Source organism: Ricinus communis, chromosome 10, assembly GCF_019578655.1.
Source record: "Ricinus communis isolate WT05 ecotype wild-type chromosome 10, ASM1957865v1, whole genome shotgun sequence".
Taxonomy (NCBI): domain Eukaryota; kingdom Viridiplantae; phylum Streptophyta; class Magnoliopsida; order Malpighiales; family Euphorbiaceae; genus Ricinus; species Ricinus communis.
In genome coordinates this window covers 15,837,954-15,864,609 of record NC_063265.1, presented here as the reverse complement: position 1 = coordinate 15,864,609, position 26,656 = coordinate 15,837,954, and the positions used below count along the sequence as shown (strand labels likewise).

Genomic DNA, 26,656 nt, shown 5'->3' with positions numbered 1-26,656 from the left:
ATAAAGAAGAAGGAAGGAAGCAACTGGGTTTTTATTTGTATATAAAAATATATATGATCACTCACTATCTCCTAATACGTTGATGTAATATACGTAGTTACACACACACACACTTACACTTGAAAACAGACAATGGGACCAGTGTCCTGTGCATAAATTCGAGCTTTTTCGTGAACGACACGATCCGAGTCTGCCGCTATCTTCTTTCTTTCTTTCTTTCCTTTTCTTTCTTTCTCTCTCAACCCTTTTATCTTTCTTGCTCAGCTTTCTTTTCTTTTCCTTCTCTTTCTTTCTTTCTTGTTCTTTATTTTCTTGAGTTCAAGAATCAAGAATCAATGGAAATGGAAGATCACAGTCACCATAATCAGTATAATATAGATCTCAGGCAATTCATTACCGGAAGACCTACTCATTTCCCTCCAATTCCACACCCACCTGAGCTCTTCTCCGGCCACAGGAATCTACAGCCGCCGCCGCCGCCGCCCAGCCAGCAGCACCACTATGATATGATGATGTTGATGCCGGGCGGGGGTGTGCTACATGACTTTCACTCCGATTCTAACACAGCTGCTGCTTGCGTCCCTTCTCCTGCTGCTGCTGCTGCTTCTAATAGTGCTAGCACCACTGTTGCTGCTGCTGCTGCTAATAGTGCTACACTAAGTGGGTTAGAAGCTGAGGTTGGTTGTTCTTTTGGTGGTGATGGTGGCACTGGAAGATGGCCTAGACAAGAAACTTTAACACTTCTTGAGATTAGATCTCGTCTTGATTCTAAGTTCAAGGAAGCTAATCAAAAGGGTCCTTTGTGGGATGAGGTTTCTAGGTATTTTTCTTTTTCATATATGTTACTCCAACTTAATCTCTTCTTTTCTTGCTGCTTCTCTTTCAGATTCTCTTTAATCTCTTCTTTTCTTGCTGCTTCTTTCGTTCTGCTGGGGGAGAATAAATGATACAAAACGGATTTTAACAGAACTTAAGTAGGTTTCTTCTTGTTGATGTTTCATGAAAAACCATTTTCTTTCTTTACTTTTTTTCTTTTTTCTTTCACTCTGATGATAACAATGAAGGAATGAGTTGTTTGTTCTGATTACCAAGAAGATGCAAACAAAGTCTAAATGGCTTTTTGTTTAGATTAACAAAAGTAAAATTTAACCTCTTCAACATTGTGTTTCTCTTTTGCTGCTGCCAGATAGAAAAACTTTTTATGAAGAAAATAATTTCGTTTACTGGTTTTGACTAAAGAAAATGACTGCACAGTCACAGACTCAGGAGTTATTTTCTTTATCTTCCTTGCTTCGTATTCTCAGTCTCCTATTTGAGAGAAAAAGAAATTGGCTGATATATTGGGTTTGTCCGTTATAGCTCCATTTCTGACCAGCTTTTCCATTTGAAACCTGTACCCTTCTTTCTGGTGCAAGTTTTCGCTAGTCCTTTTTCCTGAAAAATGGCTGACCTTTTACCATGTTTAAGCTTAGCTGCTCACTTGCTATAGTTTACATTGACAAATGGCACCTATAACAAGATCCTTATTAGACCTTTATCTCTGTTAAGCAAATTTTGAACAGTCGCATACTAAATTAAGTTAACTGCAACATCTCAGCAACAAAACAACATGTACTTACACAACATTAGTAGTGCTCATTATCACATGAACTTTCTCGGGTACTACACATTTCAATCTAGGGTTACTATTGATCCTTCATACTTCATTTTTTTAATATATATTTCCTTTATGTTTATCTCATTTTCTTGAATAGGATCATGTCCGAGGAGCATGGATATCAAAGGAGTGGCAAGAAATGCAGGGAAAAGTTTGAAAACTTGTACAAATATTACAAGAAAACTAAGGAAGGAAAAGCAGGAAGACAAGATGGTAAGCATTATAGATTCTTTAGACAACTTGAAGCTCTTTATGGAGAAACAAGCAATCCTGCTTCGGTCCCCGATACCCAATTTGTTGGAAATAGTCTTCGGTTTCAATCTGCAGCCAACACCTCTACTCAAGCAAACCACGAGGCCCATCATTCTCAAAAGCTTTGTGATAGTCTTAGTTTCTCTAACTCCTCCGGGTTCGATACTTCTTCTTCTGAAGAAAATGATTTAAGCACGGCTACCCTAGTGGAGAATGATTCTATGGAAAAGAGGAGGAAGAGGAGAGATGGAAAGAGCTGGAAGGCGAAGATTAAAGAATTCATTGATTCGCAGATGAGGAAGTTGATTGAGAGGCAAGAGGCATGGTTGGACAAATTGACAAAGACTCTCGAACAAAAAGAACAGCAAAGAATGTTAAGAGAGGAAGAATGGAGGAGACAAGAATCTGCCAGGATAGATAGAGAGCACAAGTTTTGGGCTAAAGAACGAGCCTGGATCGAGGCTCGTGATGCTGCTTTAATGGAAGCTCTCAAAAAACTGACAGGAAGAGATCAAGTGGATGCTTCATCTCCTGAAGAGCAAGTGGGGACTCAGACAATTCGGAAAAGAAGCGAAAATCTGATTGAAAATGGAAGTGATCAGACAATTCATAACAATGTGAAAGGCGATCATCATAGCTGGCCGGAAAATGAAGTTACAAGACTAATGCAATTTAGAAGTAGCATGGAATCAAGATTCAACCAAAGCGGGTGCATTGAAGAAGAGGAAGCTTTATGGGAGGAAATAGCAGCTGAGATGGCTTGTATCGGGTATGAAAGAAGTGCATTAATGTGTAAAGAGAAATGGGATAGCGTCAACAATTATATCAGGAAAACTAAGGAAAGTAATAACAAGAAACGCAAGGAGAATTCCAGAGGAAGCTGTTATAATTTCCAAAGCAATGATCAGTCTGTATACAATCCAGGATCAGGAGCTTACTGTGAGATTAATGAACAAGGGCAAGAAGGTTCATCGCCAGCAAATTCTAATGCAGGAAATGCAGTAAGTGATAGCTGTTTTCGTTTCTTGATGAGTGATGGGGAGAATTTGTGGGAGAACTACGGATTGAAGCTTAGCAAAGGAGATTAAAATAACCAGTAAGACAATAACACACTTACTGACAGTTTGTTTAGTTGGTCTACTAAGCAGGATCTATGGCGATTGATGATGATGATGATGAAGATGATGATGTGAATGTAAGAAGTTGACTTGCTAAAGTGGGTACAAGAATTGACACGGATGGGGCCTGATTGTTGTATGCAAGCAACACAGGAAGAGAAAGCTGACTTAGGATTTACATTTACATTATTGGGATTGGTGTTATATCGTTTAATGGGTTTTATCTTAATTTATATGGGAAATTTTTAAGATAAAAATAATGGGTCTTTATCTTTCATGAGAAGGAAAAGGAGGAGGAGGAGAGGATATATGTTTTGCAATGTTGCTATCTTGCTACATGTTTTTAGGTTCTGAATTACCTAACATTTTTGAAATTCTCCTTTGTGATAAAATTTCCTAGTTAATTACATGCATGCAATGGCAATATTGTGAAAGTTCATCTGCTACTTGCTTCAATTCGTTTTTTATTTTTTATCATATGCTATTTGTGAGTATTTCATGAATCTGAACTAAATTACTTAAACCATTTATACATGTGACAAGTTATTAACCCCTGATGTCCTAACCCTACTTTATCACATACATAACATCCTCTTTTTTCAAATAAGATAAGTTTCAGAACTGTCACTATTATGGAATTTGCAAATCTCAATCTAAGTTTTCTATGCAAAGGATATTTTAAGCCAGATTCATTTCAATATAAAAGAAACAGAAAATGCAGGTGATACGATACATGTCATCTCCTTTTAATTCTTTCATGTCTGGTTCCTGATATGGTGTTGTCTCGTCCCTGTCTCACCATCACCTGCATAAGAGCAAACTATACGCAATAAGTTCTATAAGCCATAGCCAGAACATTGTCGTTTTGCAAAAAGTAGCCTTTCAGTAGTATGCGATGACCCCGGAGAAACAATAGAGTTCGGATTATACTATAAATATATTCTTATAATGCCAATTGTTAAACTATCTTGGACTAAAATTGTATTTTTAATTAATAGATTTAAAAATAAATAATTTACTTTTCCATAAAGAATCATGTACAGTGCACACCAACCTAAAGAATCTGAAAGACTAAGTTTTAGCCTCTTTGTTGACATGTACAATCGAAATTAGGGTTGTTAATTTGATATTTCAGTGAATAAAATTCACTGCAGAAAGGAATAAAGTTTACTAATTAATTTGTGAGAACTTGAAATGCTCATGGTACAGATTAATACCTGATTTGACAGAAAAATAATAGTATTATGGGTACTTTTTTGGAGATAAACTGTGTAGAACATGTTCTACTAACTGAGGCAGTAATTATTTAATCAATAATACAGATTCAAAGAGGAGCATCAAAAGAAAATCATATTCAAAGAAATCAAATTAATGGGCTACAATCGATCCTGATATCTAGTTTTAATTGCCACACAATCCTAACATGAGTGAACGTACTGAACTGTAGTCCCTTCTGCAAGTTTGAAAGTAAACAGTAAGCTTCATTGATGTTGAAAAAAAGGGTTACAAAGAAAGAGAATTCTTTTTTAAGTTGGTTCAATACTTCTTCATGACTTGTGCTCGGCCCTTTATTTCTGACGTCTTTAGCCGAATCATGCGATTTTCTTTTTTCAGCAGTCAATAATTTTATATGTACACAATCATTTATAATTAAAAAAAGATTAAAAGAAAACATGTGTACATAGCATAGGTACTTTGTGAAGCATAAAATCAAATTGTTAAAGAATGGACTGGAAAAATTGCTTTAAAAATAAATTATACTTATACAATCAATTATGATTGTTACACTTCATGTTGGCATTCTATAGTGAAGTATCATTAATTGGATTTCTCTTTGTTCTTTTATTATTATTCTTTTGGTTACTTTAGTATTTTTCAAAAGAAATAACACTACCCAAATCGAATTTCTTCTATTTTACATTATGAAAATCGACCATAATAAGAGTTTGACCCCAATAAAACATAAGAGAAAAACATACTTCATATATATATATATATATATATCATCTTGAGATATACTTAACCCTAGATTCAAGTAGTTTATAATAATTCATAATAAATTACAAACCTGACAGCCATTCTTTTTGGTTATTAATTTCATTACCTAATAGAAGAAGGGAGTCCTAGCTAGCTAGACACAGAATGGTTGCCAAACAGGCTGAAGTATCTTGATACTAAAATTTACTAATAAGTAGACAAGAAAAGAAAGATGGATTGACGTTCGACTCAGGAACCCTTGCTGTTCAATAACAAACATGATGCTACCTTACAACACAAATATACACATACAATCCAATTCCACAAGAAACCAGTTATTGTGTCATATGTTAGTCACAGGAAAGAAAAAAAAAAAGGGCTTCTCCGTACTGGGGAAAGAGTAAAGAAGCTTCCCATCAGGAGAATCCAAAACAAAGGCTAGACATTACAGTCACTATCACCACCTAAAGTAGCAGTACACACTCTCTTCAAATTTTACATTTTTTAATGTAATTTCAGCTTTCTTTTCTCTGTTCTCTTCTTCTTTCCTGTAACTTGAAGCCAGTTTACTTGCTTGTCTGAAAGCCTAGAGACAGTTTTGGCTATTGGCAGTGAATTAAAGAAAAAGATATTTTACTTTGACAATTGTGGAAAAATATTGAAAATGGAAGCAAACCCATCTTTTTTAATTGGTGATGGTGAGTGGAGAGGAAGAGGAGGAGGAGGAGGACGATTACTTGGAGTTGCAGTTGATGATGATATGCCATTTCAAATTGATGTGACTGAATATTGCTGAGGTATAAAGGAAAGGAAAGAAAAGGGAATTGAACTGCCATATTGTTGCTATAAAACTTGCCTAGAATTGGCAAAATAGCTTTCTTATATTTCTTGCCTCAGCTATTTTTTGCCTTTAACTGCAAATATCAATTGCATTGCCTTTTAATAGATTTTGATGTCATTTCATTTGGGACTTCAGATTTTTCTTCAATTCTTGAGTTTCGCATAAATAAGTGCATTTATTGCCTTCTCTTTTGTTTAATTCATAGTAGTAACTTGAGCATTCACATTAGCAACATGGCCTATTAGCTCAGTTGGTTAGAGCGTCGTGCTAATAACGCGAAGGTCGCAGGTTCGAAACCTGCATGGGCCATTCTTTTTCTTATTGTTTCTGTCTGGGCCACACCTAAAGCTCATTTTTGCTCTTTGTAGAGTATTCGAGTTAATGCAATTGGGTTGACTGATACTTGGCAGCCTAACTCTTAAGGGGCCTAAAAAACCTTTTCACTTGGGCTGGCAGCCACATCCTCGTGTGTAATACAGCCAAACTCTTAAGGGTCTATTTTTATTTTTTTTTTAAAGAGAGCTTTCATAAATGTCAATACGAGTATCTCAATTATCCATGTTTTATTCAAGTTATAATATTATACATTTCCACATTTTAGTTTGCTTTTCGGAAGTCTATAATCAACTCTGAATCTGATTTCGCTTCCAAGTTCCGATCATTTTGCTTCTTCAATAGTCTCTAGCATATATGCTAAACTTTGTAGCAATTCACTTATCAAATAACACACAAATACATTATTTTTGTAGGAATACGTCGATCCTTAACGAGTAATGTATTTACTCCATTACAACTTAGTTACTAAGTCTTAGTCAATATAATAAGAGGATATTATATAATTTACTCCCAACATTTAAAATAGCTTTCAATTTAAATATTAAATCAATTTTTTATTGCAATATTAATCATATGACTTCTATGTGGAGATTAATTTATAATACAAAACTTAATTTATAAATTATATATGATCATTGTGCTCAAGGATTTACACTATGAGGACTTCATTGATGGTGCTTAATTGCCTATAGCTTGCCACAGTTGGTCAAAATTGATGAAAAAAGTCAATTGCTCTGTATTCTCTCCTTTCTTCAATTTCACGAGCCGCCATGGTTAGAAAAGCCATGAACGACAAAGGAAGGGAAAATCAGAGTTCTTTTCCTTTTTTGTTTCGACTAAACCAGTGCATAAAACCTGTTTGGCTGAGCTTACTTCACCTTTCTGCAAGCAACTTTTCTTGTCGATTTTCATGGTGTGTAAAGAAAGAGAAGATGTTTTTCATTTTCTTAAAACTCCATTATTAAGTTATGAACGATTAAATTAAACCGTTGCATATGTCGTGTTGCCATATGGGGCAACACACCATTACGTTACCTATGCGTCCCATGTTGTTAACATGGCATATTTAACGGTTTAATTTCATCGTCCCTAACTTATTAATGAAATTTTAAGAAAATTAAAAACATTTTCTAGCTATCACATCTGTAGCAAGCTATAGACAATGAATCACCATCACTTTATTGGCTTTTAGACATATTTTATTTATTCTTTTTCTTATTCATCAATATGGTCTCAACTCATGCCAAAAGTTTGACACTATGTTGCTGTAAATGAGGTCTTATATTGCAAATAAGGTTTGAACAAAAGAACAAAATAGGATTTAAATTTGAAGGTTGAGATGAATTACATAATTTACCATAGCAACGAATATAGAGTTGAGGAGGCAAGAATGTTTGCATCAAAGCCGGAAAATTCAACTTTCATAACTTACAAAAAAAAAAAGACAATTTGGAAAAGAAAAAAAAAAAGACAAAACATGAACAGTTTTCATCCGAAACTGAGCAATCCATTCAAACTCAACAAGAAAATACTCCTCGAGCATTTTATTATGCTACTTCATACTAAATCCGATCAGCAACATTAAAAAAGTGAAGCCCTAAAACTATGCCTGAGACAAGACGCTCTATTACTGTCACTTTGAGATCTCTTAGTATTTGTAGTCCTTGACATGGAGGCTCTCTGCGGCACCCTCGCCAAGAGTAGCATCTCCCTTGTAAGTTCCGAGAGTTGCCTCTGAGTTGGCCTTGCACCTGACAAGCAATGCTTCCTGAGCCTTCTTCACATTCTCCTCCTTTCCGGCCCAAGCCTTGAGGGTACTTGCCTGAAGGGCACGTCCAAAAGAGAAGGAAAGAGTCCATGGCTTCTTTGTCTTGAGCTTGTTCATGGCGTTCAGGTTGAGGGTAGCCTCCTCCTCACTCTGTCCACCAGACAAGAACACAACAGCTGGAACAGCAGCTGGCATAGTGCGTTGAAGGGCGCGGACTGTGTACTCAGCAACCACTTCGGGTGCAACCTTAGGGGAATCTGATCCAGGGGTAACCATGTTAGGTTTCAAAAGAGTTCCCTCAAGCAAGACATGGTGATCATTGAGTGCTTTGTAGCAGGCAGCAAGAACACGCTCAGTGACCTCAGCACACTTGTTAATATCATGAGGTCCATCAACCAAAATCTCAGGCTCAACAATTGGGACCAAACCATTCTCCTGGCAAATGATGGCATATCTGGCCAACCCCTCAGCATTCAAATTGATGGAAAGCTGAGATGGCTCATTGGGGCCAATCTTGAGCACAGCACGCCACTTTGCAAATCGCGCACCAGCTTCATAGTACTTCTGGCAACGTTGGGCAAGCCCATCATGACCTTGGGTTGTAGTCTCACCATCGGTGCCAGCAATCTCAACTGTACCCTTGTCAACCTTAATACCAGGGAGGACACCATTCTCCTTCAAAAGCTCAGCAAAAGGCTTGCCTGCACAAAATTAACATTCAAATCAAAAAAGCTAATCGAGAAAACCAGTTTATCAAAGAACCAATACGTAAATATATATATATACCTGATTTAGTCTTCTGATACAGGGTTTCCTCGAAGAGAATTACTCCACTGAGGTATTGAAGGGCACCAGGAGCGGTGAAGAGTAGCTCCCGAAGGGCACGCCTGTTTTCCTCAACATTCTCAACATTGATGCTGGATAGACGCTTGCCGATTGTGCCGGTTGACTCATCGGCAGCAAGGATACCCTTTCCAGGTGTGCCAATGTAGGCAGCATTGGCAATGAGCTCATCTGCAAAAAGTGATAACAATATTTAGACCAGATATCAATTTTCTTTTCAGATCCACATAGAACTTAGTACTTTTAGACAACCAAATCAAATCAAATCACGATCATGAAGCTCATACAAGCAATCGGCCCCCCAACAACCAACCCACCACCCCCTTGCCCCGACACAAAAAGAAAAAAAAAGAATTTAAATTAAAAAATACCTAATTGCAAACATATAAAACATAATTCGATTCAGAAATAGTCACTCTTGTTTCATTTTATATTTAATATCAAGATTAGGTAATGAAAGAAAAAAATCATAGTATTAATCATATGATTTAAATTAGACCTGTTAGTTAGTGAGCTCCAGTTATAGAAAATTTAAGGATCCATCAGCCTTTTCTGGTCTTTCCAACAGAAAATCAAGCAGAAAGCTAACACTAACAAGCATACTGCTGAACAGAAAACTACATCAAAATCAGATCTGATTGCAGCAATTAAAATAGAAACAGCAAATGGTTTTTATATAAATAGATCTGCTTCATACCTCAGGATTACATATACGCAATCAGATCAGAGAGATGTAAAATCACAATGACAATTAAGACGAAAAAAATAAAACAAGTACAGTAACACAAACTCGTAATAGATCTGCTCAATAGTAATATAAAACAGATCTAATCAATAGCAATATAGGGCATGAGAGAGATGGAGAATTCAGATCTTACCAGCGTATTTGCCCTTGTAAGCAGTCATGGCTGGTTGTTGAAAAGTAGAAGAGAGAGTTCTGGAAAGCAGTAGAGAAGAGATGGAGAGAGATAGAGATAGAGAGAAAAGAGGGATTAGGAGGGGTTTATATTTGAAAAGAGAGGTAGGGAGAAAGGTTAGTAGAGGGTTTGGGGAAGGGGCAATTTCGGGTATCCAAATTGTCGCTACTTGTTTTTCTTGGCTTTTTTCCCACGTAACCTTACGGTGTGCCCGCCGTTTCTACATACATCAACTTCCTCTTTTACTGCTTTTTTTTTTCTCCTTTTACTCTTTTGCCCTCTTACCAGTCTTCTAGATTTCGGCTTCCTTGCTCTAAATAAATTTTCAGGATAATTACTTTTTTCTTGAAGAGATTTATCATATTAAATTATTAAATTATCGTATTAATATCTTAAACTTATATTGAGTTTTTTTATATATATTTTTTATTTTTTATCTGACTTTTTTAATATTGTACAAAAATTAATAAAAGTTATTAACTAAGTTACATTCTAAACAAACAATTTCTTAAATAGAAATACTCAATAAATATTTCTGACCTTAATATAGATAAAATTATAAAAAATAAAACTTAATAGAAATTTTGAAATGATAGATATTTTGATAAAAACCGAAATGTCACTTGAAAAAGAATGAAGGGACTATACTAATTTTCTTCCGTAAATTTTGCTATTTATAAAATTGCTCTTTCGTTAACTGAAATTAAAAAAAAAAAGAATAGTAATTATATTTGTTCCAAAGAGTTTATCATATATTCATATTATACTAAGCTTTCAATTTAATTCTAAACTTCTAATATAATAACATCTTATTACCAAGATAATAATTGAAAGAAGAGAGAACTTATTTGACTTATCTCTGTGTCAAAGTAGCAAGAAGACATTATAAGAAATACAAGTAGATGCAGTTCTACCTATCATTATTTGAATGGTGTCTGATGCACACAGTATATTGTGTGCTCAAATCAAACTGGGTCAATTTTTATTTGTTATAGAATTAGGCAAGTGTCAATAAAATAAGAGAACTCCCAATTTGAGGAGTGAAATTGAAGCATAGGAATTAACGGAAGGATAAAATGGGAAAAGTAAAAAAGCTTTACTGCCTCCAAAACCAACTGCCGTGAAAACGTGGGGAGTAGAAAAACCAGCCCACCAAATGGAGGAACCGGATCCTTATTAAGGAAAGGGGATTTGGTTGGGACTTGAACAATTTTATTGAGACCATTTGCCACCTAAAAAGAAACCGAGAGCGACACCAATACCGGCGGGTTAGGTCAAGGTTTCTTTTTTCTTTTTGTTTTTTTTTTTTTCTTTCTTTTTTCACGTCTTTATAGTGATGCCTTTGTGCCACCTGCCTTTCTTCTTCTATGTTCTTATTATTGTCCCACTTTTTGTGTATCTTTTTCTTTTGCTTGTCATGTTCTTAATGTGATATTGATCCTTTTCGATCTTATACTAATTGCAGTTCAAAAAGAAAATCGTATACCAACTTTGGTATATACATAAATATAGATTTGATTGGTCCATTACATGTACGGTATGATTAAAAATAATTAACTAAATCTTAAATTTTATTCTTCTTTATTTACGGAATATCGATCAAGAAAACTATATAACTAACAATTTCATCTATATAAATAGATTTTTAGATTTTATAAATTCTCATCATACATATTTGCTTTAATTTTAGTTCTAGTCTTTATTTTAAGGTATTTTCCATTTGGAATTCTCTCCACATTATTTTTTAATATCATAAGTTTACAGCCAATTCTTTTTTTTTTCTTTCTATATAAAATAAAAAGAAAATAAAGGGTAAATAAATTTTATGGATCTCACTTTCTAGCTATCACTGTATTGGTATATAATCTCCATTTTAAGATGTCCAACTAAACAAAATCTATTAATATGTTTTAGCTTGGTAAGATTTGAATTATAGTATCTAAATTTAAAACAAAATTTATTAAATCAGCTATCCTAAGAGAAAAAAGTAAAATTATTAGATTTTGCTGGCATGTCATATTGGGTCAGCAATCTAATACTAACATGTTTAAGCCACAACTTCTCGACAATATATTAACTTTCAACGTATGTATCCAACGAGAACTTCCCTTATTTTTTTAATTTTGACCTTTCTAGATGAAAGACACTTCATCTTTTTGTATTAACAATAAAATTATGGTAGTGAAGTAATATTTAGAAAATAATAATAATAATTAATTGGTGATTGACATAAAAATAAATTTTTTATTAAATAGAAAAAGAAAATGATAGCATATATTGTCTTTCATAATGAGAAATACACTATATTTATAACAATTAATTATTCTAAATAATTACTTTTCCATAATTACAGAACTAAGTACGACATTACAGCTCAACTGATATCTTAGCCTATGGTTAATCTAATTTATATATAATAATAGAAAAATTATAATCTCAATTCGTACCAATTATATATAAAAATAAACTCTTTATTATAATAAGTTATAATTTTTTTAATTTTTACCTTAAGAAAATATATTTTTATTTAGTAAGATTTGTATATATAATTTTAAAAAGATATATTATGCTATGTTTTATCTTATTAATATTATTTTTATAATATGATAAGATATTTATGTGTTTTATTTATAATATTATAAGAATTCAAGCAATATTAGTACATAAAAAAATATACAATAAAACACATAATAGCAAATTAGTATAATAAAAAAATTAGCAAAATCCCATAATCATGCTGCTTACATTTTCCCTCGCCAAATCCTCCCCACTTCCAAGTCAACATTACAATTTTATTTATTTTTTAAAGAGAAATTAGGTGGCTTGCGTCAAATCCGAATTTCATACCAAAGATAGAAAACGAGTCACTGAAGACGAACACTGGAGAATAAAACTGAATCACGCTTAAAAGAAAAATTAATAATAATAATAATAATAAAGACAATAATATCATGGTCAGCTCCTTTTATCTATTTTATTTAATTTGTCTGACGATGATATAATCACGCCCTGTTTTGTGAGCAGTGACCAAATTGTACCATTTTATATTTTGCAATGGTTTTTATTAATTTTCTTAGTAAAAAACAATCAAGATATACAGTTATTAATCTATCAGTAAATCATTTACAATAACTAGCTCTTATGAATCTTAAATTTATGTATATTTATTAAATATTTATTTATTTAAAATATTATTAATAGCTTGATTTATTTTCAAGTTCGATACCAACTCGACCTATTCAATAAAGTTTATACTTTGAAATAGATTTCCTATTTTAAATTAGTTAGAGCTTGATAGAGTATAATTTAGTTAAATGAATTCAGACTTATATTTACTCATAAATTCGATCATATTACAAATAAATATTATATGTTTTCAATTTCAAGCCAAATGTAGTCAAGATGTTAGTCTTGGATAGCCAAGTTTTAATCCTGAAGGTTAAAATTTATATTAACGGGTTTCAAAAATTTATTTTAGACTTTCTCTTAATGCCTAATTTTGTCTCATTGACTATGCTTGTTAAAAATAATAAAGGCCAAAAACAAATCTAATTTTATTTAATTCTCGGCTATATAGTAATAATAACGGATAGGGTACCTATCCATATAAAAATATCTGAACTTGAACTCGATTAAAATATATATATCTGAACCGTTTTAAATTTGTTTAAAAAATTATTTTTGTTATCCAAACTCGTTTCAAACCCAATTAAAATCAGTTTAAATTAAATAATTATTAAATATATTTATAGATATTTAATGGATAGCGATACTCTATCCGTTAAATGAGTATCCATTTACCGAATCCGTTTGTAATAATTAAATTCTAAAATATATCAATAAAAATTAATGTAATTAAAAAATATAAAATATAAATTGATCAAATTTAAATATTCACTATATTCATACAATCCAAATATAAATTTAGAAAAATTTAAAATAATATAAATATACTATAATATAATTTTTTTTAATATAATCAGATTCGGGTAACGGATACCTGTGAGTTCAAATCCGAACTCGACTAGATACGATAAGGATAGTAAAATTAAATTCTAAATCTATTTATCATTATTTAAATTCGTCTTATTAAAATGTGGTCGGATCAAATACTCAAAAATATCCGTCCAACTACCATCCCTAGGCACGCCACGTACATTTAAATTCTAAATCTTTTGTAATTCTTACATAAAATATGTCCTTAGCCACGTACATTTGAAAAGTATTTATTATTGGAGCATAAATTTTGAAAAGTGGTGTTAAGCTGTTCATACAGCATCTAAAGTGGTGTGGCTTTGAATCTGATACTCAATTAACAACGTATACATTTAAAGAAAAATATACGAGGATATGATTTTCTTTTTTACCAAATAGATAGATTAAATTCAAGGCAAAAAGTACATAAAAGCCCTTCACCTGTTTAGGAAAAGCCAATAAAGTCCTTATTCTTCATTTTGTCTCAATCTTACCCTTAACCTTATCAAAAAGTTCAATTAAGTTCAAATTATTAATAGAATTAAAACCTAACTGTTAGTAACAAGAGTAGTCAAAATACCACTCAATCATATTAAAACATATGTCACTTTTCTTTTTTAAGAAATTAAAAATAACAACATTAAACTAAATTAATCAAAATTAAATAATAAAATTAAAAGATATTAGATTAGTTAAAAACAATTAGCCTCCATTTTCAGAAAAATATTCTTTACATCAGTTGGCAGGCACCAACACACCACCGCTAAATCCACCACATATCGCTTCTTTCGTCTTCTTCTTCTTTTATCAAGTAGAACAATATCAATCAACAATTATTCTTCTTCCATCAAGCAAGACAACAACAAAGAAAACAAGAAAAAAGAATAATTCAATCAATTCAAACTAGAAAACTCAATATCCCAACAACAATCATCGAAACTAAATAACACATATCTTTTGTCAAGTTTAATTCAAAACCTAACATCTTAATCTTCAATTGCAATTTCAATTTCAAACCTTTTTTCAAAATTGACTAGATCAACAATATGATAGAGAGTTTTACCAATAAAAATTTCATATCAATTATCCACCGCCATTGCTTTCTCTACTTCTAGTGCCATCGCTATCTTCTCCTCCTCTCTCTGAATTTACGATGTCAAACACTCAATTGATCACAACTTTCAACGTATCAAATCTTGCCATCTCAAATCTCATCTTAACGAAATAAAGATTACACAGATGAAAGAAAAAGCATGAAAAAACTGAAAAAAAGTTAAAAAAGAAAGAAGATGAAACATGAAGCCACCACCGCCATTTATTAGATGCTTTATTTATGTTCTGTGAGAAGAAAATAAGAGTGGGCAACGACAACATGATTGATTTTTTTTTGAATCAATGTTCTTCTAAATTGTTCTTTTTTTATTGTTTATATTATATTTTTTCTTATAATTTTTATATTATTTAACATAGGATTTTTCTAATATTTTAACTTTATTTTTAGGAAATTAGTAAAAAGGAAATAGGTCTCATCGTATAAGTGGTGCAAAATTAGTCGGACCAAATTGCTATTTGGGTTTATTGGGCTTTGTTACAAAGCTTTAGGTTGTAATTGAGTAAAAAAAAAAAAAAAGAACGATGAGTGTTTAATTGGCTTTCCCTAAATAGGTGAAGGGCTTTTCTGTACTTTTTGCCTAAATTCAACACGTCAAGAAGATTGCAAGTTGAAAGAGTCCCTTAGCCAGTTAGGAGACCCTTCTAGAATAATCCTTGACAGACCCTTCTCTTTCGCAAGCTGCAACGCCCCTCTTAAGACTTATGGCTTCGATGAGATGTGCACTTGTGCAGTATCTAACTTTTAGAGCCTTACACCAGCTATTTTTTTCCAGATTCATCCCTTGCAATAACGTCCCGTGCACCAAAATGATCTCGGGCTTTGATAGCAGCATCATAATTTATTTAATTATTTCTACAGGAAGTAGTTGCCAAGAGTGGGGGGAGGGTAGTAAGGGGGTTGGATTAGGGCACTTACATTAATGCTGCGAAAGTTATGAGCAACACAAATCTTGGATTCACTGTGATAAATTTCTCTTTCTGCCATAACTTTAGCTCGAACATAAGGATTCTTTTAGCTTTCCAAAGTGACCAAAGGATTGCCACCGCTAAGCTTAAACGCTCATTAAAATTCACCTCAGCCTTGAGTAGCTCAACTAGTGATTTTCAGCATAACTCCTCTTAATCCTTTGAGATTTTAAATTCGAATTTTATATTAAAAATTTTAAAATAATATTTTATTATTATAAAAAATTTAATAATATATTTTAAATTAATTAGACTAATTCTAAATAAATATTTATATTTTTAGAAATAAATGGATATTCTAAGTGTGCCAAATACCAATTGTGATGGCAACATGACTCAGAAATCAATTATAGTAAACATAAAATTGTCAGCAATTCGCACCCACCAGGCGTGGATCGAACGCAATTAAAAGAAGGAATGGAATAAACTTAATTTTCAATTGCCACTATAAAAGCCAAGTGTTATCTTTCCCTTTATTTTACTTAAGTTATTGACGTTTCCAACCAGAAAATAAAAATAAAAATAATAGTCTTAGGGTCGATCTGCGAGCAGGAGGAGTGAGCCATTACCTAATACCTATGGTGAATGGTGATAAGCAGTTTCAACGATCCATTCACTTATGCGGGCGTGCATCATACAATAATACATGTCCCATTCTGCAATATCATTTTCAATAATGTTATATTACGAAATTTATTCAGGATTTTTTATTGCCAGGAACAATATGAATTTATTCTTTTTATCAGGGGATAAAATGAATCTGCTTTTAACTATCTTAGCAGGACATATTGTAATATATTAAAGAGATGGGAGGATCAGTGATGCTTTTGCCTCCATTGCCCCTGTGTGGCTAATTTATTTGAAAGAAATGTTTTAAAATTAATAAAAGATATCGTTTTTTATTGTGAATTTTTTTTTAAATATTGTTTTTAATTATATTTTTAAAAATATAGCGTGGTTACCAATCAAAGAAAAATTAAAATTATATTTTTCAAACAAAATTAAAATCGTAATTTTTATATTTTAACACATAAAAAATGAAACAAAAATTAATATCGTAATTTGATAAAAATACTAAAAAATATAGATACTTCTATTATTTTTTCAATTTATTTTATTCCAAAACCAACAGACATGTAATGGTATGGTAAAGTTACTTAAGAATGTATGTCAAAATTCAAAAAATGAAAAACTCATCTTTCCATCTGCTTCAATTCACTTATAATTTTATTAGGATTTTACTTTACTAAGAAAATAATAAATATAAATAATTTATAAATATTAAAATCCAATCAATAAAGTGATAATTTTAGTTATTTTAGTATTAATTAGACTGAAACTCAATTAGATTAGTAAGTTTTACACTTTATTTATTCACTTAACTTTCATTTTAATTAATCAATTTAAATTTCAAATATTTCATCACAAACTATGAATAATCAATTAAATTAAATTTCTAATATTCCATTACAAGCTTTAAGTAAACTTTGTTACTCAAGTGTATTTTACTGAGTTAAACTTTCAGTTTGCTTTTTCTATATATAAAATGCTTCATCTAACGCAGTAAACAGGGTCCTTCTTTTTTTCTTTTTTTCTTTTACTGTTTCCTTCCAAAATTTGCTATTGCTATATTTATCATTGAAGAACATCGCAGGACCTACTCCTCTCCCCTTTTGTCAAATTGAAATCCTGTCGAGAGATACTTGGATGGAAAATCTCTTGCCCCCATCATAACAACAAGACACGTACTAATGGATTCTAGTTTCACAAATATACAATAATTTTCACATCCCGATGGATCCTATTTTCAAAAATTGTATATCGATCTCGTATATGTGTGTCATGCAATCAATAGAGCACAATTTAGACAAGAAAATATTATTCCATTTGGAGGTTAATCAATAGCCGGTAGCATCTTTAGTTCTGCCAATCTATTTCCTCATTAATTTAAAAAAAAGTTGGATCTGATATATATTCATTAATTTTAAATGATAAAATATATGTCAATTTTAAATGATAGAATTAATGTCTTTTTTAGTACTCACAGGTGTACGAACCATTCCTATAGTAAGAATAAGTTCACCAAGATGTTGATTTCTCAAGGAACTATGATGTCACTTATTATAAAAACTAATTATCAATACAAAACAATAAAAGTAAATCTAAACACTCTAAATCAGTATTTTAAGAGGGTAATATTCATAAAATAAAGTAACTAAACAATAAATAAATATGTAATGCAAATGCTTATGATCTATAACTATATGCTAAAAACAGTATTTAGTCTAGCCATTTATTTAGTGATCTCATTGTTTTACTTTAAGCCTAGATCTAATGAATGAAATAGTAATGTGTCTTTTTTTCTAAATCACTCAAGCTAATGATGCAACCTAGGTTTTTTATACCAACATAGATTAGAGTAAAAATTATGTTTCTAATACTTTTCACCTAAAAATTTTCATAATAATTACTATTGCTAAATTAATATAATAGTTAACTAACAATAATAACTGAAACTAATAAAGATATGAAAGTAAAAAAATTATTCATTAAATAAATAAATAACAAGGTTCATACAAAAGTGAAAAGACTAAACTAAACACTTATGAAAACTAGCCTAACATATTTAATCCAATGATCATGGTATTAAATAGAAAGACAAGAAATAATAAAGTAAAAAGCTCCCTTTAAATCTAAAATTTCTTCAAGAAGTAAAAATGTTGGTCATCAGTCTCTACTTCTTGAAAAGCTCTTTAGATCCTAAAAGAACAATGAAAACTAAAACTATATGTGTTACGGAAAACTGTAGAGAATTATTGGGAGAATACTGGTGGCAGGTGTAGAGAGTATGTAAGAGAAAACTCCTCTCCTTTTTTAAATTTTACAAAGATATATATAGAGAAGAGTCATCCTCTATATAAATCTCCCTAGAGATAAGTATACTCATAAAAGTCTATTTAATAGATAAGACTTTAAATATCTTTATCTCCACAAAATACTATTCCATAAATAACTCTTAATATAAATCCTAATAATTATATAAAATGACTAAAATGTCCCTTGGGCCTTGTAATCAGCAGTCCATGCATCTTAATCTTAGGCCTTGACACAAACATGTCCCATTAAGTTTCTTTTAGCTCCATATTTTCTTCTTTTTGCTAATATTTCTGAAAATAGAAAATTAAGTTTAAGTGAAGTAAAAACACATATTTTTATCATTTTATATATAAAAATATATCATTAAAGCTCTAAAATATCCCTAAATATTTTATATATAATTTCGACTCATCAAATATGTGTCAATTATCTAATATCAAAATATAAAATAATTATATATAAATATTAATTTTTTATTAATTAATTGTAGTACACATCAAACTTTATTAATTTAATCAATAGAAATACAACCTATCAACCGGATCAAATTTAATTAAACTACACGTTAACTTCACCTAAAAGTTTGGGCTAAGGGCTTAATATAGTTACCAATAGGTTAAGAGATGACACAGGCCAAGATTAATGTGATCATTTTAAGGAGGTGGAAAGCCGAAAGCATAATAGTAAGTTAAAGAAATTTGTACATAAATAGATGGGCCAAATATGAGTTCAAGCACAATTTGTAAATGTGCTGACATAATTATCAGAGATTAAAAAAAAAAACTTTAAGAAAAAGAAAATAAAAAGTCAAAATTTGTTACCTGTTAGTGACATATTGCAATCATACATTTAGGTGTTGAACTGTTGTTTACTTAAATGTCAACTATGACTAAGAAGCTTAGTAACAAAACTACAAGGCAATAAGACTGCAGCCACTCTTACCCAAATAATAAAACTGGGCCTAGCTTGCTTCCTCATTTCAGTTACCTAACTTCCCAATGGGCCTGCATCCTGTGCTGCCCCAACTCTAGTATCAAGTGATCTATCCATTCAAAGATTGTGGTTTAGGTTAGTAGCAAGGGATAACTATTTTAAGAGTGAGGGCCAAGATCTTAAACCTCACTAGTTTTATTGAAAACCCAAAACCTGCTTATAAAAATTTAAAATTCTTATTATAATGGCATCTTAAATATGTATTTTTTCAAATTGACTTATCGGACAATGAATTTGAATTTTTATTCATCTGTTTTATAATGAGAATGGAATCACTTTAAAAATGAAATGATTTTCTCAATACCCACTAATAATCACCTTTTCCATGGCACAAAAAAGAAAAGAAAAGAGTTTGTACGTATTTCTTTCCATTTACTAGAGTATAACTAACCAACCAACTAACTAACTAACTAAATCCAATTAGAATAGAGTGTTTTTAATTTTTGGTTGGTAGAATAGAAGCAAAAGTAAAAGAAAGTACATAGACACTGAAATCAATAACGTGGGTCATTAATAGAAGGGAAACAAAGCCACAATCCACAATCAAAACTATACAGTTCTGAGTTCTAACAAAGCAGCCACAATCATACCTTCTGATGTTATTAAAACAATTGCACTACTTTAAAACGAGTATCCTTTTTTTCTTTTTTTAGTTTTTTAATATATTCCATGTATTGATCGCAATAAATAAGTGTTTATATACATATTTTAATATTTAGCATTAATAAATAATAAGTAATTCATTTATCTAACAGTGTATAAACAAAAATATAGATGGAGAATAATAGAGTATTTTCAATAATTAATATTTATAAAAAAAGTTATAACTTTCAAATAATTTTTTCTTTAAAAGTAGAGATTAATCATTAATTTGATAGCTATATTAAAATAAACACAAATGAAATTGTGGCAACAATCATTGTCTGGTTTGTTAATTTGATAAACAGATTTTATTGAATAATTTGTTGCTTGATGTTCACGCAATGATTAAATTTAATATCAATAATTTCTCAATCTAATAGACACACCCTTTAGCTCAATAACACACACACACAGTCTCTTACTTTTCGGAGCATTTGAGAGAAATCATAACACCCATTTTTGAACTACATTTAACTTAACATAAATCCCCTTTCCTGAACCTAAATCAAAAGCAGAGATTATTAGTGTGTGACTAATATCAGACATTCTACTCCAATACAGAAAGAGAGGCCAAAAAGATGTAAAGAAAGGGATTGCCTCTGAAAATTCTTATTGGCTACCCATTGACAAAGCATGAAAAATAGCTTTTAAGGACTCCTTGGGACAAGAATTTGGGATCATCAGAAGCTGCATAATTTCCTTTCTGCACCCTAAAAGTAGGGAACATTTGTCTGTCTGTTGCTTTCAAAGTGTTCAAAGTTTGATCTACTTACACTGTCTAGTGTCTATATATTTGGGAAATAATAATAATAATCATAAAGTAGATTTTATTCATTTATTTTAGGGAATCAGTTGTTTGTATTATTAAATGAAAAGCATTTACATTCTTTTTCAGAGTTTACAGGTTCTTCTTTGTGCCCTGGGAGATGGCCACACCGTTGTTCAAGTGAAGCTGACCAAACATATAATTTTCTTTTTTTGTTTTGAATGAGAAACCTTTTAGTAAATTGCTGATTTTCAAGGGAATATAATTTATGTAATATTCAAAAAGTATTGTTAAGATGTTCATATAATAATGAAAAGTTTTATTAAAAAAGAAAAAGTTGCAGTATTAAATATCTGTTTCATATTATAAAATATAATATGAATGAATATAAACTCTTATTCTCGTATCACACTTGATCGATTAAAAGAAAAAAAAAATCATATAAAATTATCATGTACAATTAAATATCAACATCTTAGTAACTCAAATCCTGCTCCAAAGTCAAATCATATTTTCCTATAATTAGAAGATGAATCCTCTGTGAATTTTGAGATTTGAGATTCTGTGTAGATAAGAAAGAAATTTGGGAAGAAGAAAGAAAACAATTCACATCTTAAAGGGAAGTTTTTGCCTTTCCAAAGAAAGAAAAGAAAAGAAAAAAAAAAAAGGAAGGCAAATACATAAAGAAAACAGGAAGGAAAATGAAGAATCACCCAGGATTCTTACAGGCACAAATCAATAAGGAGAACTCTGCTTTATCTTGTCCTTTCTGCCCCAAATTCTTCTCCTCTAGCCATAACCTGCTATCTAATCCACTTCTTGTCCTGAACATAAAAACAGCAGAACCAGATGATGATTCTTTAAAGAACCAATCATGCAAATCCCACATCATATCTACCAGTAATCCATCCAAGAAAATTGTCTGGTTCCCCCTAAAATTCCATTTCAATCTCTTCACTTGAAAAATTGTCTTGTTATCAATGCACACAGACAATACAGGAGGATTCCTTGATCCACCTTCATGATCTCCACTACACTTGATCAATATATCATGAGCCATACCAGAATCAGAAAACTGTGCCTTCGTTGAATATATTGCATTTCCTGAGAAATGCTCACTTCGCGAAACTAATGAAGATTTCATCGCCAATGATTTTCTTTTAAACCATTCATGATCATCACTAGTTTCTTCTTCATCCTCCATTTCTCCAAGAACTAGGCCTAATTCTGAATCCACCAAAACGACAACGTAAAACCCGCTAATTGGCTCAGGACCAGTGTCATAATAAGCAGAAGAAAGATCCCAATAAACTTCAATCTTTGAATTGCAGGACTGGAAGGTTGCGGACCCTTTAACTTTTCCAAGAAAATGGGAATTGGCATTATTGTTTCTGGAAGAGGGGCAAGAAATGGTATCACTGACATAGATGGTAATAAGGCCTTGAGTTAACAGTTCTTTGCACCATGTAAGATTGATAAAAAGGGTTTTTCCAGATGGTGATGAGAGTTTGACTTTATAAATACAAGTAACTGCATCAGGAATTGAAGGTGTTTGATTAGGAGAGAGATAGGATTGATTTGAAGAAGGACCTGAACAATATGAATCTGATACTTTAATAGCATGTTCACTATAACAAGTTGCTAAACTCCTCATTGTAAACAAAGAAAAGGAAATCCTGTTACCAACGAAGGCAATTTCAAGAAAATTATCTACCTTCTATGGGACTAGAGGAACAAGAAGAGAAAAGAAGAGGGAAAAACTTCTTTCCCTGTGATGGAAGGTATTGATGGGTTAATGTTAATTTATTGGCTATGCTAATGGATGAAAATAAGAAGATTGAAGGTGACAAAAGGAAGAGTACTCTTCTTCTCTGTTCAGTCTTTCCCATGTGAAACTGTCCTTTCCATTTTCTAGCATAACAGTAGAACATAAATTAAATTAATTTATAAAGACCAGTGAGAAATCAATAAATGAAGAAATAAATAAAACCCATATCTCATGGATGCTCCATCTAAAGAATTAATTACGATTCTTCTCTTATAAATAACCTTAAACCTCCTTTCTCGGGCCTTTTCCTCTTGTGCCAGTTCATACCCAATTTACTAAACAGAAATTGTATTGATTGGAGTTAACATTAGCTCAGAAAGTTTGACCTGACCTATTAAATAAAATTTTATAGCATGAAGTTATAATAAACAAAATTTGAATAGTTTAATAAGCTTTCTTACATAATTAGAATACTATAAATGTTTGATTTAGTGTGGAAAATTAGCTAGCTCAAGATAAAGCCAAAACCAGGAGATCTGATAGATATATCTGCTATTATTTGGAATTTTGGACACAATTGGATAATGTATAGAGAGGTGGGCTGAAGGTGATGGTGATGGTGACGGTGATGAATTGATGATAGTGAATTTTAGACCCACAAATTTAAGATGGCCTTGATATTCACCTACTACAACTAGAGAACACAAGATAATATTGAACTTAATTCACTATACAAATCCATTTGTTCTTCACATAAAATAGGTTATTAAAACCCGTTTCAGTTCACATACAAAAGACAAAATGTTGTATTACATTATTAAGACTTTTCAAATCTTAGTTACATACTTATGTAATACTACTAAACAGTTATATAGAAAGAGAGGTTCAATTCTAAGCAACATTAAGTCAAAGATTATAGTAGTATTATTGAGTATTAAAAGATGGATTATCATAATATTCAATAAAGATCAACCACATCATCATTTAATAATACTATGTCATTTAAAATATTTTATTTGATGGATTACATATATATATTATATTTATTAAGAAAAAATTTATGTTACATCAGTTATCTCAAATAATATGTTTCATTAATTGATGAGACTTATTTTTATTGTCTGCAGGCGTATTCTACTAAGTAATTTTTTTAACAAGGAATAAAGAAAGATGCCACATGTAAAAGTAAAAAAAGAAAAGAAAAAAAAAAGCATAACAACTTAAGTATCAAACTTGAAGTGGAAATGGTAGATTGTGCCGAAAGGGGGAAACAGGAGATCCTGTTCTATATAATAACACATCAAACTGTTCTTGAATGATGACCAATGAAGACAACCTGCGAAATTGTAATGATGGTAGAAGTGACTGACTCTTTGATTTTTCCCTTGCTGCCAACCAAGAGCCATGATGTCTGGAAATTGGGACAAGGTATCTATATGCTTCACAAATTTTTACAACCATTATTCCAATTCCTTAGTTAGGATGCCTCTCACAGGAAAATATAGATTCCCCATTGCCCATCAACCCATGTTTGATAATTAAGGATAAATTCCAGGTATGTATACTATTGGAAGGTGCCAAAGAACCATGTCCTAGAATCCTAATTTCAACTAAATTAATTAAGTAGTTCTTTGCTGCCACTTGGATTATAGAAGTTCATACGAAATTCATTTTAATTTTAAAGGCAGTTGAATTTTTACAGAAAGAAAACAGAAGCCAAGTAAGAATCATTCTTTTCTTTTGCTGTGGAACTTACCCTCTTGAAAAGGCCATGAGGCATTCATTCTTTTCACAACTGTTAAGCTCTCCTGACTTTATGGGGCCACCTCTATACAATTCCCTCGACCGCCGAACTGGAATTTCAGAAATGGAGAATACCAAAAAAGAAGTATGCCAGAATTTTATAATCAAAGAGCAATTTTTCTTATACAATTTCTAGACATGGTGGTGATGCAATTATCATTTACCAGATTTAATATAATGCATAATGAGAATTAAAAATGTAATTTTTTATGCATAAACATTGGCAACTTGCATGGAAATTCATCTCTCGGATCCAGCTTTCAAGTACTGGCCCTTAATATCTGACAATATTGTTTCATTCAAATTTACCCCGTTTCCTTTGTTCTCTTCTTTCTGGTTTATTTATTTATTTATTATTTAAACATCAAACAAACGAATCCCAAAGAGATATGCTTGCCCTTTTCTATAGATATATTTTCTCCAACAATTATCACATGCTTGTTCAATCAAAATAACTCCAATAAAAATGCAAGTGTAGTTAATGGTGCTAAAAATTAAATTACATTTGTTTTAAATTAGGTTTTAATTTATTTATCTCTATCATTAAAAGATCTATGTATACCGAAAATAGCTAATATAAAAGAGTGGTTAAGAGATAAATTAACATGTTAATCTTTTAATTGCTTTTACAGATAAATTAAAATGTTTTAAAATTTAATAATTAAAATAAATCCATTTAAAATTCTGTAATTAAATAATCAATGATGCATATAATCTTGTATGTATTGCTAATCTCTATAGATATAGAAATAAGGATGCAATTGAAAAGTAGTTAATTTGAAACCCTATAATCTCCTCCAAGACATTTAAGTTGGATAAGACAATCCGAACAAGAATATGACAATTTATATTTAGCACACTCCTTCAGTCCCACCTTCAACAAATATCTGCATTCAATTCATATTTAAGATGGGTTAAAAAAACACACACACACACACACACACAAGTTACTCCCTCCCAAAAATATAATTCATTTTCAATTTTACACACAAAAGTGTATTTTTTATTATTTTTATCTATAATATTTTAATTAAATTTTTTTAATAAAAATTATTTTTAAAATATAAAATATAAAAATTAATTACATGTCAAAATATTTATGTTGACTAATTAAATAAATTTTTATCAATTACTTACTAGTTACTAAACTAGTAGCAATTAAAACAAAGTAAGTTAAATTAGAGTATTACGAGTTGGGTATTCTCTGAATTTATTAAACTAAAAATTTAAAACTTTTTCAAATCTATTCAGAAATTTAATTTTACTATTCATACCCGTTTTAAATTTTAATTTGTAATATCTGCATACTATATGAACTCCCATACTATCTTTATCATTATTTGCCAAAAATAGAGTATTTAATTTTTTAGTATTTTAGAAATAATTTTTAGCTAATCTTATTATTCAAAAGTGTGATTTTTCTTAATAGCCGCTACAATAATAATATCAAACAGAACCTGATTAATTATCTTTGGCATTGGCAATTGCGTCCAGAAAATATAGCATGATCATGTCTATTACATATCTACCTTTCCTATGAAAATCTCAAATCCAAATATGTAATGATCAATTGAAGATACCATAGCCTCAAATGTTAGTGAAAGTATTTAAATGCTCTTACATAATTACCATAACAATATCAATTTGTTGTAAACAACATGACATTTTAACAAACGGTCTAAGATAGATACACTACCTTCCTACTTATGTAAAATTGGAGTGAATAAAAAATATATATCTAAACAAATTACCTAATCCATAATCTCTTATGTTATTCCGATTAAAAAACTCAAAGACACCCACTAGTGAAATCACATAATAAAATTGGGTCATTCTTGCACAACTAATTTAGAGAACAAAAGAGCAGAAACCCTTTAAGAGAGACAGGCATGTCAAGATTGAGTACCATAGAAGACTTGACCCAAAAGCAACAAAATAGACACAAAATTGAATGATCATCACAACATGCTTCTAGCCAGTTTTTTTTTTTTTTTTTTCCCTTCTAATCTTATCCCACTAGGTGAATAACTTGGTTCTGCCTGTC

General features: G+C 31.1%; 3 protein-coding genes and 1 non-coding gene across 4 annotated transcripts; 2 read left to right on the top strand and 2 right to left on the bottom strand.

The window, feature by feature from the left end:
* Positions 1-137: 137 nt before the first annotated feature.
* LOC8288397 (trihelix transcription factor PTL) lies at positions 138-3,457 on the top strand. The gene is made up of 2 exons (XM_015725004.2): positions 138-820; positions 1,755-3,457. The coding sequence occupies exons 1-2, from the start codon at positions 336-338 to the stop codon at positions 2,995-2,997; spliced, it is 1,728 nt and encodes a 575-aa protein (XP_015580490.1). The 5' UTR covers positions 138-335; the 3' UTR covers positions 2,998-3,457.
* Positions 3,458-6,080: 2,623 nt separating this feature from the next.
* Positions 6,081-6,154, top strand: TRNAI-AAU. Its single transcript has one exon. It is a non-coding gene; the product is annotated as a tRNA-Ile (tRNA).
* Positions 6,155-7,698: 1,544 nt separating this feature from the next.
* On the bottom strand, positions 7,699-9,920 carry LOC8288389 (fructose-bisphosphate aldolase 1, cytoplasmic). Its single transcript, XM_002528547.4, has 3 exons — positions 9,671-9,920; positions 8,736-8,963; positions 7,699-8,650 (listed from the first exon to the last, which is right to left on the bottom strand). Exons 1-3 carry the CDS (start codon positions 9,696-9,698, stop codon positions 7,830-7,832), a joined length of 1,077 nt encoding a protein of 358 aa, XP_002528593.1. The 5' UTR covers positions 9,699-9,920; the 3' UTR covers positions 7,699-7,829.
* An 11,471-nt stretch (positions 9,921-21,391) lies between these two features.
* Positions 21,392-23,118, bottom strand: LOC8288388. The gene has a single exon (XM_002528546.4). It carries the CDS (start codon positions 22,693-22,695, stop codon positions 21,751-21,753), a length of 945 nt encoding a protein of 314 aa, XP_002528592.1. The 5' UTR covers positions 22,696-23,118; the 3' UTR covers positions 21,392-21,750.
* Between the last annotated feature and the right edge of the window lie 3,538 nt (positions 23,119-26,656).